Source organism: Dreissena polymorpha, chromosome 5 (assembly GCF_020536995.1).
Source record: "Dreissena polymorpha isolate Duluth1 chromosome 5, UMN_Dpol_1.0, whole genome shotgun sequence".
NCBI lineage: Eukaryota > Metazoa > Mollusca > Bivalvia > Myida > Dreissenidae > Dreissena > Dreissena polymorpha.
In genome coordinates this window covers 122,825,630-122,841,640 of record NC_068359.1, presented here as the reverse complement: position 1 = coordinate 122,841,640, position 16,011 = coordinate 122,825,630, and the positions used below count along the sequence as shown (strand labels likewise).

The 16,011-nt window shown below is 33.9% G+C and overlaps 1 protein-coding gene across 2 annotated transcripts; it reads left to right on the top strand.

Annotated features, from left to right (window-relative positions):
* The first annotated feature begins 791 nt into the window (after positions 1–791).
* On the top strand, positions 792–15,375 carry LOC127831650 (uncharacterized). Of its 2 annotated transcripts, none has more exons than XR_008026426.1 (2): positions 792–1,120; positions 2,251–2,386. XR_008026426.1 is itself a non-coding variant. In XM_052356661.1 (2 exons), exons 1-2 carry the CDS (start codon positions 850–852, stop codon positions 14,836–14,838), a joined length of 357 nt encoding a protein of 118 aa, XP_052212621.1. In that variant the 5' UTR covers positions 792–849; the 3' UTR covers positions 14,839–15,375. The 2 variants fall into 2 exon arrangements, 1 of the variants encoding a protein (XP_052212621.1); XM_052356661.1 differs by lacking the exon at positions 2,251–2,386 and adding an exon at positions 14,753–15,375.
* Positions 15,376–16,011: the final 636 nt, after the last annotated feature.

Sequence of the window (16,011 nt, the reverse complement as noted above, 5' to 3'; positions counted from 1 at the left end):
GACCTGTTCTCGCATGAAGTGGCTCAAATTACAAAATCACGTGCTTTTGTGACAATTTTGAACAACTTCTTATCCTCAGTTAGCTGACAGTATCATCCGAAATAAACATACACATATCGTTCAAAGCAATTAAATACACATTACATCCTTTATACATAAGTATACTCATTGTTCTATGCATCAAATGCATATCTGTATTGCTATGAAGACGGGATTGAACCCAGAACCTCTTGTTCAGTTCTTTTACTAAATTTAGGTTGTTTAACACCAAAATCAAATAAACGTGCGATTCTGTTTCAATGTTTTTGTATTTTAATATGGCATCAAGCATTTGTTTCATATACTCGTTTATTCTTGTTACTATTTTTGGTACATTAATTTTTTTTTTTAATTATATTTTGATACAAACTTTATTTTTTTACTTATGAATACGAAATCGATTACAAAAGAATAATTTAACACAACGTTTTAATTGCTCTGAAAAAAAAGCAAATAACAAAACAAAAACAGTAACACCTAATTTGCTAAATTAAACGCGCAGGCGTCTGCTCGGGCCTCAACAATCGTTCAATTTAGTACAATTTTGACACCCTTCCATCAATAAATTATCATAATTACACTGAACAAGGTATTGTCATAGAATTCGGCATCCGTAAAAAATTAACATAATTACCCAGCAATGCGTAATGACATGCAAAACCGCATAACGTTACACTGTAATGCCCACGTGACTTACTGGCTTGATTTAAGCCTTCACGCCGACCGTGTTAGGGCAGACGTTGAGCATCTAGACAACCGTCACAACTTGCGTTAACGCGAGGAGAGGATCTATTTCGTAACATCTCTGAAATGAAAATCGCTGTAGCTCTGTTTATGTTGGCGGTGGCGGCATCTGTGCCACAGGTTAAGGGTCAGAACTGGATGATGAACTATTTAATGATGCAGAACCTTCTTGGTGATTCTACAAGCCAATCTGCTGGAGCCAATACCGCTGCCGGCGCTGGAACAACCGGAACCCCGTCGCCAACTGGAAGTGGATTCGATCTATCTGCTCTAGTCGGAGGAGGCCAGCAAAGCAACCCGTTGTTCCGAATGAATGCTATGACCGGAGGATTTGGAGGTATGCGCTTTTATTTAAAACAAAACTGAATAAAAAATTTAATTCAGGCGAATGAGAATTTCAAACACAAACAATATTTCCTTAAGAAAAAAAAATAATATATATATATATATATATATATATATATATATATATATATATATATATATATATATATATATATATATATATATATATATATATATATATTGGTCATTAACGGGATCAAATATGAAATCACGAAGCATTTACAAATTGTGATCAGGTGTACGAATTATGTTGATTTTCTGAAACGGTGGGTTACAGACTGAATGAAATAGCTGATATTTAAGATTTTATCCGGGATATTTGTAAATATTGATCCTTAAGTTTTCTTGTACCTAAAAGGAGACTTTTTCATATTCCAGTGTAAGCCTGTATTTACAAATGTATACTCTAAAGCTTTAAACACAACTTGTTTGGAGAACGTCTTTTAAACGTTTCTCGGACACCTGTTAAATTCCGAAAACATTTACTTTGTACCAACTTGTATTGTTTTGTAGATTTGTGTCGATATCATGGAGCTACTTCTGTGATCGTTAGATAAAAAATTGTCGATAAATAGCATAATTTTGTCATCTAAAAAGCTAAAGTAATCATAGCGACTGCTTAGTGTTAAGTGGTTATGCAGTTCAAGTTTCATTTTTCAAATTAATTTGATAAAAGTGCAGTTTACACTGTATTAGTTATCAATGTAATTTTGAGGATCACAATTACCTTTGCATTGTCTTCAACGAGAAGATCTCATTTCGACATTTCCTTCTATGAGTTATTTGAACAACAAGAAATACAATAACAAACCTCTCAGTCACAAATAAAAGATTTTTACTTTCATAAGTAAATGTTAGATTTGAAAAAAAATCGAACTTGCATTTCCACGATTCATAAGCAGCACGTTCAACCTTCTCAGAATTCATTGATAATTAATGAATTGTATCTTAAATGTGCTGAACACTCACAAGCAATCGCTAGTTAACATTCGTTCCGATTAAGGATACGGTATATTCATGCATTCTAGGCAATTTTAAATTAGTAGAAATTAACCTTAAGTTCGTAAACACTACTCGGTTAGTTTGCACATGATTGACGTTTTTGAATGCGTTTATTTTCAGATCAAATGCAAGATTTGACCTACTGCTCCATGTTACCTCGGGGTATGCAGCAAATTTGTATGTTTAGAGCCATGGGCATGATGTAAAAAAACAATAAGTGACGATACTGAACCCGACCTATGAATTGCCGACTAACCTCGTGACGCCAAGTGATATTGGTGATGAGACGTCACCGATTCAACCGCACAATAAAAGCATATCGTGTTCTTCTAGAAGTCATTTGTGTGTTACGTCCGTTCTTGTCTTCAAAATTGACGTCGCACATTTTGATGGAAGGACACTTTCGCCAACTCTTATATTTGTGTATTTATTAATTTATTCCTTGCACTGAGAAACTGTAAATTTTGATACACGATGTAATAACGGTTTTAATGGTATTTGAAGTTTGACCTATAGTAACTATAACACATCCCTAATGTCATAAATAATAAATACCGTTAAATTACAAACGGAATAAATAGAGATTAAATAATTTGACGAACCACATATTTTCTTAAACATTCGGAATACGTTGGACATATATTTTTTATGTACATTTCACCTCTTCACTATGCTCATTTTCACATTTATGTTGACATTATTTGTTACTTTAAGTTATTTATTTATAAATAAAAAATGATCATACACCGTCTCTGTTGATTTTTGCAAACCTCATAGCAGGTGTTCCACATTTGAAATCATTATCTTTACGACGAGGAGATTCCGTTGGTACAACCAACGCTCACCCCTTTAATGTACGAATGCTAGTTTCATTTTGGCTAATTGTAGTTAGTTTAAACCTAATTATTTCATCTCGATTGCATTGAAAGCCTCAGCCTTATAGAAATGCTCTCGAGTTCGTTTCATGGGCCTATTACCAGTACTTGGTGTCTTTGGGGAAGATCTAGAGAACGCTCCCCGAATTGGGATCGAACCCGTGACCCCCCCCCCCCAGTCGCTAGGCATGCTCCTTATCCATTACGCCACGGAGAACTTTTAACCCATTTATGCATAGCGTCTAGAAAAAAGGCATTGGCAAACAGCGTAGCGTCGCATCAGGGTCTGCGCTGTTTGCGTAAAGGAATTTCTGTAAGAAATATTCTAAATAAAGAAATAAATATACTAGACATTCCTAATTGTGGACATAAATTGATCCAATTTAGAAGGATAATAATAATTATAAAAATAATTATAACTTTATTTCATGAAGAATTCACATTCAGAAATAATTTCTTTTTTACAATGTGGTCTTCAGTAACAAAACACAAGTATACATATTGAAACATGCATACGAACATACAAAAGAAAAAAGAAAATTAATTATACAGTTAAATGTTATATCCCACTTTAACAGCGAATTCGGTTGATTAAAGTCCCGTTGATTAAATATCATCTATAATCAACGGCAGGAAATGACGTCAATATTTCGACGAAATGACGTCATTAATCCATCGAAATTATCCAGTCAAACTAATTCTGTTTAAATAAAAAGGTTTACTAAATTAAAAGTGGGATACATATAATAATAGATTAGTGTTGATTATAGATCAGGTTCATCATGCTCGGCACGAAAACGAAAAAGCACTAGCCAAGGCTCGTGCTTTTTGTTTTCTAAGCCTCGCATGATAAACCTGATCTATAATCAAAACAAACCCATTATTCTCTATATAATGACTTCCTTATCAATTCCGACGACGAAGATGACGACGACGATGATAATGATGACGATGATGAGTATGATAATACAAAATATGCAAAATCTGATACAAAAATCAATCTTACAAAAATCAATCTTTCAAAATAAATCACATCAGACACATCACAACAAAGTATTTACATAGAAAAATTTAAAAACAAAATGAGCATATATATATATATATATATATATATATATATATATATATATATATATATATATATATATATATATATATATATATATATATATATCAATGATTTGTTTGTAGGTATTTTTTAAATTTTATTTTGAATGCAGTATTCGAAGACACTTGTCGGATGCTTATTGGAATTGAATTCCATATGGTTCGTGACCGAAAGGAAAACGCTCGTTTTCCATAATTTGTTTTAAATGGAATAGGTGATATGTCAGTGTGTGTAATGGATCTAAGAGCGTACACATTGTTATTTGAGATATGAATAACATTATTGAAATAAGAGGGCATTGCGCCTATAACAAACTTATGAACAATAGATCCAATTAGGTAAGTACATCTGTTATTGAATGCCAACCAACCTAGTTCTTTAAATAAGGGAGCTGAAGGAGTTGAATATGGTTCGTTCAGTATTATTTTAGCAGCTCGTTTTTGTATCGAATGTATTTTACGTAAATGTGACTGTGTTGCTGAACACCACAATGCGCAACAATAATCCATAGTCGTTAATATATATGAGTTGTAAAATAGTGTTTTTGTTTCATAGTTAATAAAACAGTTCATTCGTTTTAATAAGGCCAGTTTAAAGTTAAGTTTACGACTTACACTGTTAATGTGAGATTGCCATGTAAGATGCTCATCAATCGTAACTCCTAGTAAATTAAATTCTTTGGTTTGTTCAAGGATAATGCCATTAATATTAAGTCTAAGATTGTCATTAGAACTACGAGCTTTTGATTAAAGCATACATATAGTTTTGTTTGGATGAATTGACATGTTATTAAAGGAACACCATGTTGCTATACTGTCCAAATCGTTTTGCAAACGTAATTGTATATTATGAATGGTATTATCCGATACGTGTAATGTTGAATCGTCTGCGTAACGATCAATTGTTGAGTTTTTAACGAAGGATGGGATGTCATTAATGTAAATAAGAAATAAAATTGGCCCAAGTATAGAGCCTTGTGGTACACCGGTTTTGATATATTGAAACGACGATAACCTGGAACCTATTTTAATACACTGTCTTCTTTTAGAAAGATAAGATTTCATCAAAGCAAGAGCATTGTCAGAAAAATGGTACATGCTGAGTTTTTCAAGTAAAATGTCATGATCTACTAAATCGAATGCATTCCTGAGATCCAGGAAAATTGATCAAACCATGCGACCAGAATCAATATACTGTAACCAAGAATCTACAAGGCGAATCAAGGATGTTTGACAGAAATGATTTTGGCGGAAACTAGATTGGTAACTGTGGAGTAGATCATGCTTGTCAAGATATCATTTTAGGTGATTTGTGATGTGTCTCTCAAATATCTTCGAAATCGTTGGGAGAATAGAAATTGGTCTATAATTGTTAAGATCACTTTTATCTGCACCTTTATGTATTGGCAAAACATATGCATCTTTAAGCTGGTCAGGAAAAATTCCAGCGTTTATACAGGTATTAATAATAGAAGTAATCGGACCTACAATGGTATCCCCACAATATTTGAGAATTTTAGTGCCAATATTGTCTATTCCGGCAGCTTTAGATATTTTGAGAGAGTCTATTATTTTCCGAACGTCAAATATCGTAATCAGAGAAATGTCAAATACATGAACTCCTTTTTTTGTGTCTAAAAATGTTTTGAAAGTTTGATAAATGTTTGGGTCATATTGTCTTTTCGAAACAATATGGGAAATGTTGATGAAATGATTGTTAAACTCTTCTAAAATATCTTCAACATTTTCAATATCTTTAATATTTATCCTTATTTTTGTTGGGAGAGTTGGTGAAGTTTGTGGTTTTGTTAAAGCATTAAGAGTGTTCCATAGATGCTGAACTGATGCATTTTCTTCACCGATAGGTTATAAAACTGCCTTTTACTTTTTCTTATTAGGAATGTTACACGATTTCGCTGTTTCTTGTATTCATCTATTTTATGTTGCTTTTTTAACCAATCGCGAATTTTGATTTCTTGTCTTATTTTTGCTGTAAACCAACAGGATAGACGATCAGATTTTATTCGTTTTGTTTTTATTGGTGCATGAACGTTTAGCGCTTCATTAATTTTCTTTAGTAAATAACTAAGTGAAGTATTTGGATCTGCTATTATATCAACATGTTCTACATTTGACATTAACAAATAATTTTGAAAGTTTGATTCATTGAAATTTTTGAATTACCTATATTCCTTTGTTAAATGCGTGTTTTTAGATAGTTTATAACGTGTCTTTCGAGTGAAACACACTGGAAAGTGGTCACTTATACTATAGGACGATACAAACATTTCCATGATTCGATCCGGACTATTAGTATACAAATGATCAATTATAGTGTTAGATGTTTTTGTTATTCGTGTTGGTTGCCTGACCATTTGTTGGAGTCCATTTGCCATCACAAAAGAAGACCATTTATTATTACTGAACACATCTTTGTCAGAAAGAAAATTTATGTTAAAATCTCCTAATGTATAAAATTCTGTATCCATTAAGTTATTAGCGTTTTTAAAATTAGATTCATATGTCGATATCCATTCAATTTTAGAATCCGGTGGTCTGTATACAAAGTTTAGTAAGAATGATTTTGTTTGAGGAAACATTATTTCAATCCAAACTGATTCTAAAAAAATTACGTTTAAGTCCAATCTATGTTGGAAAGGTATGTTATCTTTAATATAAATTAATATGCCTCCACCCTTTCGATTGTTTCTGTCACGGCGAATAATAATATAATTTGGAATTTGTATATATCATTATCTAATATTTCAGCATTTAAAAATGTTTCAATAAGTCCTAATATGTGAATATCCGAATTATAAAGTACATATTTGATTTCGTCAATCTTTAGTAATATGTGATGAATGTTTAAACAAACAACATGTAATCCTCTATTAGTGAAATTAAAATCCAAAATTGATTCTGTAATAATACTACAATGTTCATTAGAAAAACAATTATCTTTTTCAATGGTAGTGCTTCTTTCTAATAGAGAATTTTTATCATTAATATTTGATACTAAGCAGACAGCTTCATTTGATAAAATCGTATTTAAAGTTCTAGTTTCAGAATCACATTTGCATACACAATTATTACATTCTATACATAAGTTATTTTAAACATCAAATTTATTATAATTAACAGTACCGCTCTCAGGATTTTAAATGTGTGATGGCCTGATGCGAATGTCCTATGCAGCCTGTTGTTCAGCTGGGGCCTTGCTCTGACGGCGATATCGTCCGTATCTCCTAGACTCGGACCACGAGTTGCTATGGTAACTGTCCGATCGACGCTATTTCCGGTAGCAGTCGTTTGTGTCGTGATTATTCAAGCCACACACATTGCAATATGCTTTTGGTGGCATTCGTCGTCCCTGAAGAGAGTCAAATCGTCGTTGATCAGTTGCCATGCTGTTTCCGGCAACTTGACCTGGTGCAAGATCTTTGTATCCGGTTTGCGTCTGAAAACTGCTTCTTCCATCAAGTGAATAGCCATTCCTTGAGCCTCGTCCAGATGCGTATTTTTGTTGCCATAACTTCCGGTTTGCAACTGATAGTTACGTTAATCGCCGTTTCTCGGACTGCCTCGGTCAGGAGCATAACTTACGTATCCATTACTTCCGGGTTGAGTGGAATGAGGGGTTACGCTACGATTAGCTTGTCGATCTTGTTGCACGCACGTCTTCTGTTTAATGATGTTCACGGCTTTGTTTATGTTAGCCACTAGCGTACTGCAGCCTCTAGCGTGCAGATGTATCCCATCTCTGCCATACAAATGTTGAGCCATGTTTCCATTTCCATAAATAAATGATGTATACACTTCAATAGTTTGAGCATCTGTTTCTTCGCATATTTGTTTACTTATGTTATTCAGCGGAACTACATCTGCATCTCGTCTTGGGGCAACTGTGCACAAGTATACAGTGCAGTTATGTCCATTAAATTCATGTAGCAGTTGCTTTATCTCACGGTATGCTTTTTTGCGTCGCCTCCTTCCCACCAATATATATAATCACATTTTTGTATTTTGTAATGTCCCATGAATCCAGTGTCAAACGAATGTCTTTAATTTTCCGTCCTGGTAGAGTTTTAATGTGTGTATTTTTATTCAATCCACGCCTGTTAATACCCTTTAGAATTGAGTCACCTATTATTAGAGTGGTATCTGCTCTATCTACCGTGTCCACAATATCAGTATTTACTTCGAGTATTTGTTCCGTTGGAGACTGTTCGCTTTCTTTTCATTCATGTCCGCTTCCGTTATTATTACTTTTTTCCGATTGAGGTGTTTCCGTTGTAGCTGTTTCACTGCTTCCGTTATCATTAGTTTTTTTCCGATTGAGGTGTTTCCGTTGTAGCTCTTTCACTGCGTTCATTTTGTAACAACCGTTCCGCCATATTCGCTGTAGACGGGATTATCTTCTTTATATTATCATGCACTGATTGTTATTTCCTGTGAAGTGCGTCGTTGGCTTGTTTCATGCTTTTACTGAGTATATCCGTACTCTGACTTATTGTTTCTACTTAATCTGTTGATTGCAGGTTAGCTAAAGAGATTGCATTTTTAACACTTGCGATTTCATCTCTTAATTGTGAAAGTTGCAGTGTAGTATCCTATTGAAAATTGTTTAATCGGAATTTTGTATCTATCAGTATTTCATTCATGATCTTCATTTCCTTTAGAATGGCATTTTCTACCGCGTCTGTTTGGGTGGCGCAATCAATATCAAAACGTGTGTCACATTTTGCTTCTAATTCTGTCTCTGTAACTTTAGTTTATTCATCTTTAGCTTGTGTCTCTATCTCGATATCCGTGACCGCTTCATTCTCTACTATTCGGAAGTCATTGTTTACTACTCGGGAGGAATTCTCTTCTGTTAAGGAGTCCTGTTCAATACTGCTGTTTAGAGGCGTGTCAGGTTTATCAACTCCATACGTTACAGACATTTTCGGTGATGAGCGCTCGGGATGTGTACGCCCCAAGTGTGACAGTATTTGCTGTTTCATGTATTCATTTAATTCACATATCGATTTATTATTTGACTGAATTTCAGTTTTCATTATTTGGAAATGTTTGGAAGGTCTGTGTCAAAGAAGTGAGCCACGTTTCTGCCATTTACCAAGCATGATGAAGTCGTGTGGTACATGTTCAACGTGTACAAGTGGTTATTCTCAACCGCGACTTTATAACTAAGCTCCACTACATTTGATTCTCTGTCATTTGCTGATTTACATAAGTACTTCTAATTAAGTGAATTGTCTGAAAAATACTTTTTGCTAGCAAATTTTAACAGTTCATAAGTACCTGTGTTTAGTACAAGTTTTGTTCCTCCGTTTGTTTCTACAATCTCTAGCGGTTCCTTATCAGTAAATCTCAATTTCTTCATCATATTTACATTTTCGTTCAAACTGTAAGCTCGCACTTCGCCCTCGCCGGAATCGATTTTCACTGACGCATGTTCATAATTATTTATTTTCCTTTCTTTCTCTTCCATTTTTAGTTTTTTATCAACAGGCGAGCTTCGTTAATGTCAAATATTTTGATTTTTGAAAGAACTTCCGGTTGATCTTGCGTGAACGCTGAATCTTCGTTGTCCATTTTTGGCCGTCAACAATAACTGACGAAAATATTTTTAACATGTACATGTAGAGAATTTTTCAAACTTTTTTCTACACTATTTTTGTTTAAATTTATTTACTAATTACCGAAATATTAATTATTTCCCATTTTTAACTGACCGTCTTTTTAAAAACTTGTTTATCCGGACGTGACGTCATGGCGGGAAGAGTCCACTAGGCATAAATGAGTTAAAATGTAGCTGATGTGTCATGTTAGAAAAGATTTAAAATGGTTCAGCCTCGTTTGTTCCCCCAAATGGCGGGATTTCTAAAGGTCTAGCAAATACATGATTACGTGTTATTTACACTCGATTTAAATCCTCCAAGTGTTGAGTGCCCGTAGTAAATTACTGCATTGTCATGTTTACATTTTAGTAATAGCTTGCTAAATTACTTATGCCTTGGGCCAAAACGACAGTAATCAAGCCACTGCGACTTCATCGTGCCAAACCAGATAAGCAAGTTCACATGCTTGTAAAATGTTTGTAAAGTTTTATAATATCGTAAGCAATCATTTGTCGGGGGTATCGCCCTTACTAGTTCAAAAAGTTCATGTTTCTGCTAATATCGGGAAATAACTCCGGTTTTATCAGAACCAAAATTGTTTAAGATGTTTATCAAGTTTCACAACTCATAAAATAAATACCATCGAGTTTAGCGAAACACGAGTTCCAATATTATATAGATGCTTTTCTAAAAATGACCATAACTCAAGTTATCTAAAACACAGTGAACGTTTACCAAGGTGCGTATCATTACCTGCTGGTTAAAATGTTTCTAAAGTTTCATCACTAGCTGCAAGAAAGTTTAGGAACGCGCGAAACAAATTCAAAAAAATAATGAGGTCATATAATACATCTCAAGTAACGGGACTATACTCAACGAAACCTAAACACTTTAAAACATTTTGAAGTCTGGAAACGTTTCCTTTGTGAAAATTAAAATATATACGAGCCGCGTTAAGCGAAAATGGGTCTTATGCGTGACGCGACCAGCATAGCTTTAGACAAGCCTGCTCATCACGCAGTCTTGTCAGGTGTGAGTGTGTAAAACTAGTGTCCGAAAACGTACTATACATGGGGTTATATAGAATTCTTTAATAAAGAGAAAAATCAACTTTGAATGTTCGTCAAACACATCAGACTTCATTTAAGGTTTTCCGCCTTTACACAAGCAAAGACATATTCAATATGTAACAAACTCCATATAACGACCAGGAAATTATATCACCATACATATATCTTTCAAATTAACTACAAAATTCTCCCATTCTCCGTTCGTAAAATACTTTTGTCATGCCAGAAATAAATATAAATTTTTGACATACAGTTCAGTGCCTTAAATCATAAGTGTCATCTAGTACTTATTTAATATTTGAACAGCCGTCACTTATTGTCAAAAATTTATAACTGCCAATGAGCTATGCAATGACAGAATCATTCACAAAAATCTTGTATTTCAGTTATTAACATGATGTGTTTGTAAACAAAATATGGAATTAATAAATATATAATGAACAATATGAAATGAACGATGCACATTACCTTTTATAATCTTCTATTTTATATCATTAACACCACCATTCTTTATTTACTGTTTGCAATAATCATTATAATTTTTAAATACATAAGAGGGAACGCAAATTCAAGTATGGACATATGTCGCCCTGTCAATACGTACACACATGTAGACGATTTAATATGTTTTCAAATTATTCCCATCAACCAATCTAGAAAATAATGTTAGTCGTGATATAACGCATATAACATAAGACCTGTTCTCGCATGAAGTGGCTCAAATTACAATATCACGTGCTTTTGTGACAATTTTGAACAACTTCTTATCCTCAGTTAGCTGACAGCATCATCCGAAATAAACATACAAATATCGTTCAGAGCATTTAAATACACAGTACATTCAACCTTTATACATAACTATACTCATTGTTCTATGCATCAAATGCATTTCTGTATTGCTATGAAGATGGGATTGAACCCAAAACCTCTTGTTCAGTTCGTTTACTAAATTTAGGTTGTTAAACTCCAAAATCAAATAGACGTGCGATTCTGTTTCAATGTTTTTGTATTTGAATATGCCATCAAGCATTTGTTTCATATACTCGTTTATTCTTGGTACTATTTTTGGTACATTAATTACTATTTTTTTAATTATATTTTGATACAAACTTTATTTTTTTACTTATGAATACGAAATCGATTACAAAAGAAGAATTTAACACAATGTTTAAATTGCTCTGAAAAAAACAAATATAGAAATACAAATACAGTAACACCTAATTTGCTTAATTAAACGCGCAGGCGACTGCCCGGGCCTCAACAATCGTTCAACTAAGTACAATGTTGACACCCTTTCATCAATAAATTATCATAATTACACTGAACAAGGTATTGTCATAGAATTCGGCTTCCGTAAAAAAATAACATAATTACCCAACAAAGCGTGATGACATGCAAAACCGCATAACGTTACACCGTAATGCCCACGTGACTTACTGGCTTGATTTAAGCCTTCACGCCGACCGTGTTAGGACAGACGTTGAGCATCTAGACAACCGTCACAACTTGCGTTAACGCGAGGAGAGGATCTATTTCGTAACATCTCTGAAATGAAAATCGCTGTAGCTCTGTTTATGTTGGCGGTGGCGGCATCTGTGCCACAGGTTAAGGGTCAGAACTGGATGATGAACTATTTAATGATGCAGAACCTTCTTGGTGATTCTACAAGCCAATCTGCTGGAGCCAATACCGCTGCCGGCGCTGGAACAACCGGAACCCCCATCGCCAACTGGAAGTGGATTCGATCTATCTGCTCTAGTCGGAGGAGGCCAGCAAAGCAACCCGTTGTTCCGAATGAATGCTATGACCGGAGGATTTGGAGGTATGCGCTTTTATTAAAAACAAAACTGAATAAAAAATTTAATTCAAGCGAATGAGAATTCCAAACACAAACACTATTTCCTTACGAAATATATATATATATATATATATATATATATATATATATATATATATATATATATATATATATATATATATATATATATATATATATATATATATATATATATATTGGTCATTAAAGGCACAGGTGGTTAGCGTGTGGCTATGATATTAATTAGTGAAAACATCATTTTGAATGATAAATAATCATATTATAACGAAAAATTAACTTTTCTGAAAAAAAAAATTTCACTATCAAATATATATATAACAAGGTATGCAACTCAAAATCACCCCAAAACGGGGTGCATCGCTTTGAACAGCCATATCTTCATCAATTGTGCAGCGATTTTCACGATCTCGGTCTTATTCAACGCAGAAATGAATTTCCTTTCTGGAAATGTATATGTCTTGTAATATTTTTACAAATGCTGGGTCAACTTTTAAGAAATAACACGATACACAACACGCATGACCCAGTTGACAGTGATCATGTATTCTTTATGAATGAAATCTCCAGTTGTAAAGACACACCTCCGCATTGGACCAATGAAATCACTCGTATGTTTAAAATGTCAGTTAGTTGAAATGTATGTAAACAAAGGTTTCTAACGGCGCTGGACAGTTAGTCTTGATGCAGAATGTAACGACAAGAACGGTAACGTTAATAATGTTTTTTCATACGTTTTATTGAATTATGGTATCGAACTACATGAACTTTGTAGGGAAGTTGCCCTTTACTCCGTGAAGATTTCAGTCTTAAAGACAGCATGATCACTGTCAACTGGGTCATGAGTGTTGTGTATCGTGTTATTTCTTAAAAGTTGACCCAGCATTTGTAAAAATATTGCAAGACATATACATTTCCAGAAAGGAAATTCATTTCTGCGTTGAATAAGACCGAGATCGTGAAAATCGCTGCAAAATTTATGAAGATATGGCTGTTCAAAGCGATGCACCCCGTTTTGGGCTGATTTTGAGTTGCATACCTTGTTATATATATATTTGATAGTGAAATTTTTTTTTTTCAGAAAAGTTAATTTTTCGTTATAATATGATTATTTATCATTCAAAATGATGTTTTCACTAATTAATATCATAGCCACACGCTAACCACCTGTGATTAAAGGGATCAAATATGAAATCACGAAGCATTGTTTACAAATTGTGATCAGGTGTACGAATTATGTTGATTTTTTTTGAAACGGTGGGTCACAGACTGAATGAACTAGCTGATATTAAAGATTTTATCCGGGATATTTGTAAATATTGATCCGTAAGTTTTCTTGTACCTAAAAGGAGACTTTTTCATATTCCAATGTAAGCCTGTGTTTACAATTGTATACTCTAAAGCTTTAAACACAACTTGTTTGGAGAACGTCTTTTAAATTTTAAACGTTTCTCGGACACCTGTTAAATTCCGAAAACATTTACTTTGTACCAACTTGTATTGTTTTGTAGATTTTCGTCGATATCATGGAGCTAGTGATCGTTAGATAAACATTTGTCGCTAAATAGCATAATTTTGTCATTTAAAAAGCTAAAGTTATCATAGCGACTGCTTAGTGTTAAGTGGTTATGCAGTTCAAGTTTCATTTTTCAAATCAATTTGATAAAAGTGCAGTTTACACTGTATTAGTTATCAATGTAATTTTGAGGATCACAATTACCTTTGCATTGTCTTCAACGAGAAGATCTCATTTCGACATTTCCTTCTAAGTGGTATTTAAACAACAAGAAATACAATAACAAACCTCTCAATCACAAATGAAAAGTTATCATTTTCATAAGAAAATGTCAGATCTTGAAAAAAATTCGAACTTGCATTTCCACGATTCATAAGCAGCACGTTCAACCTTCTCAGAATGCATTGATAATTAATGAATTGTATCTTAAATGTGCTGAACACTCACAAGCAATCGCTAGTTAACATTCGTTCCAATAAAGTTTACGGAATATTAATGCATTCTAGGCATTTTAAATTAGTAGAAATTAACCTTAAGTTCGTAAACACTACTCGGTAAGTTTGCACATGATTGACGTTTTTGAATGCGTTTATTTTCAGATCAAATGCAAGATTTGACCTACTGCTCCATGTTACCTCGGGGTATGCAGCAAATTTGTATGTTTAGAGCCATGGGCATGATGTAAAAAATCAATTAGTGACGATGCTGAACCCGAATTATGACTTGCCGACTAACCTCGTGACGCCAAGTGACGTTGGTGATGAGACGTCACCGTTTCACCCGCACAATATACGCATATCGTGTTCTTCTAGAAGTCATTTGTGTGTTATGTCCGTTCATGTCTTCAAAATTGACGTCGCACATTTTGATGGAAGGACACTTTCGCCAACTCTTTTTTTGTGTATTTATTAATTTATTCTTTGCACTGAGAAACTGTAAATTTTGATACACGTCGTGATAACGGTTTTAATGGTATTTGAAGTTTGACCTTTAGTAACTATACCAAATATCTTAATGTCATAAATAATATATACCGTTTAATTACCGACGGAATTAATAGAGATTAAATAATTTGACGAGCCACATATTTTCTTAAACATTCGGAATACGTTGGACATTTATTTTTATATACATTTCACCTCTTCACTATGCTCATTTTCACATTTATGTTGACATTATTTGTTACTTTAAGTTATTTATTTATAATTAAAAAATGATCATACATCGTCTCTGTTGATTTTTGCAAACCTCATAGCAGGTGTTCCACATTTGAAATCATTATCTTTACGACGAGGAGAGCCCGTTGGTACAACCAACGCTCACCCCATTTATGTACGAATGCTAGTTTCATTTGGCTAATTGTAGTTAGTTTAAACCTAATTATTTCAGCTCGATTGCATTGAAAACCTCATTCTTATAGAAATGCTCTCGAGTCCGTTTCATGGGCCTATAACCAGTACTTGGTGCCTTTGGGGAAGATCTAGAGAACGCTCCCCGAATGGGGATCGAACCTGTGACCTCCCAGTCGCTAGGCGAACACCTTATCCATTACGCCACGGTGAACTTTTAACCAATTCATGCATTGTGTCTACAAAAAAAGGCATTGGCAAACAGCGTAGACCCAGATGAGACGCCGCGTGATGCGGCGTCTCATCAGGGTCTGCGCTGTTTACTTAAAGGAATTTCTGTAAGAAATATTCTAAATATAAACATAAATATACTAGACATCCCTTATTTTGGAAATAAATTGATCCAATTTAGGAACATTGGAGAGTCCACTAGGCATAAATGGGTTAAATTGTAGTTGATGTATCACGGTAGAAAACATTATAAATGGCTCAGCCTCGTTTGTTCCCCC

Coding starts and splice junctions, on each gene's coding strand:
- LOC127831650 (XM_052356661.1), top strand. CDS start 850: ATGAAAATCGCTGTAGCTCTGTTTATGTTGGCGGTGGCGGCATCTGTG. Junction 1,121..14,752: donor TATGACCGGAGGATTTGGAG/GTATGCGCTTTT, acceptor GTTTATTTTCAG/ATCAAATGCAAGATTTGACC.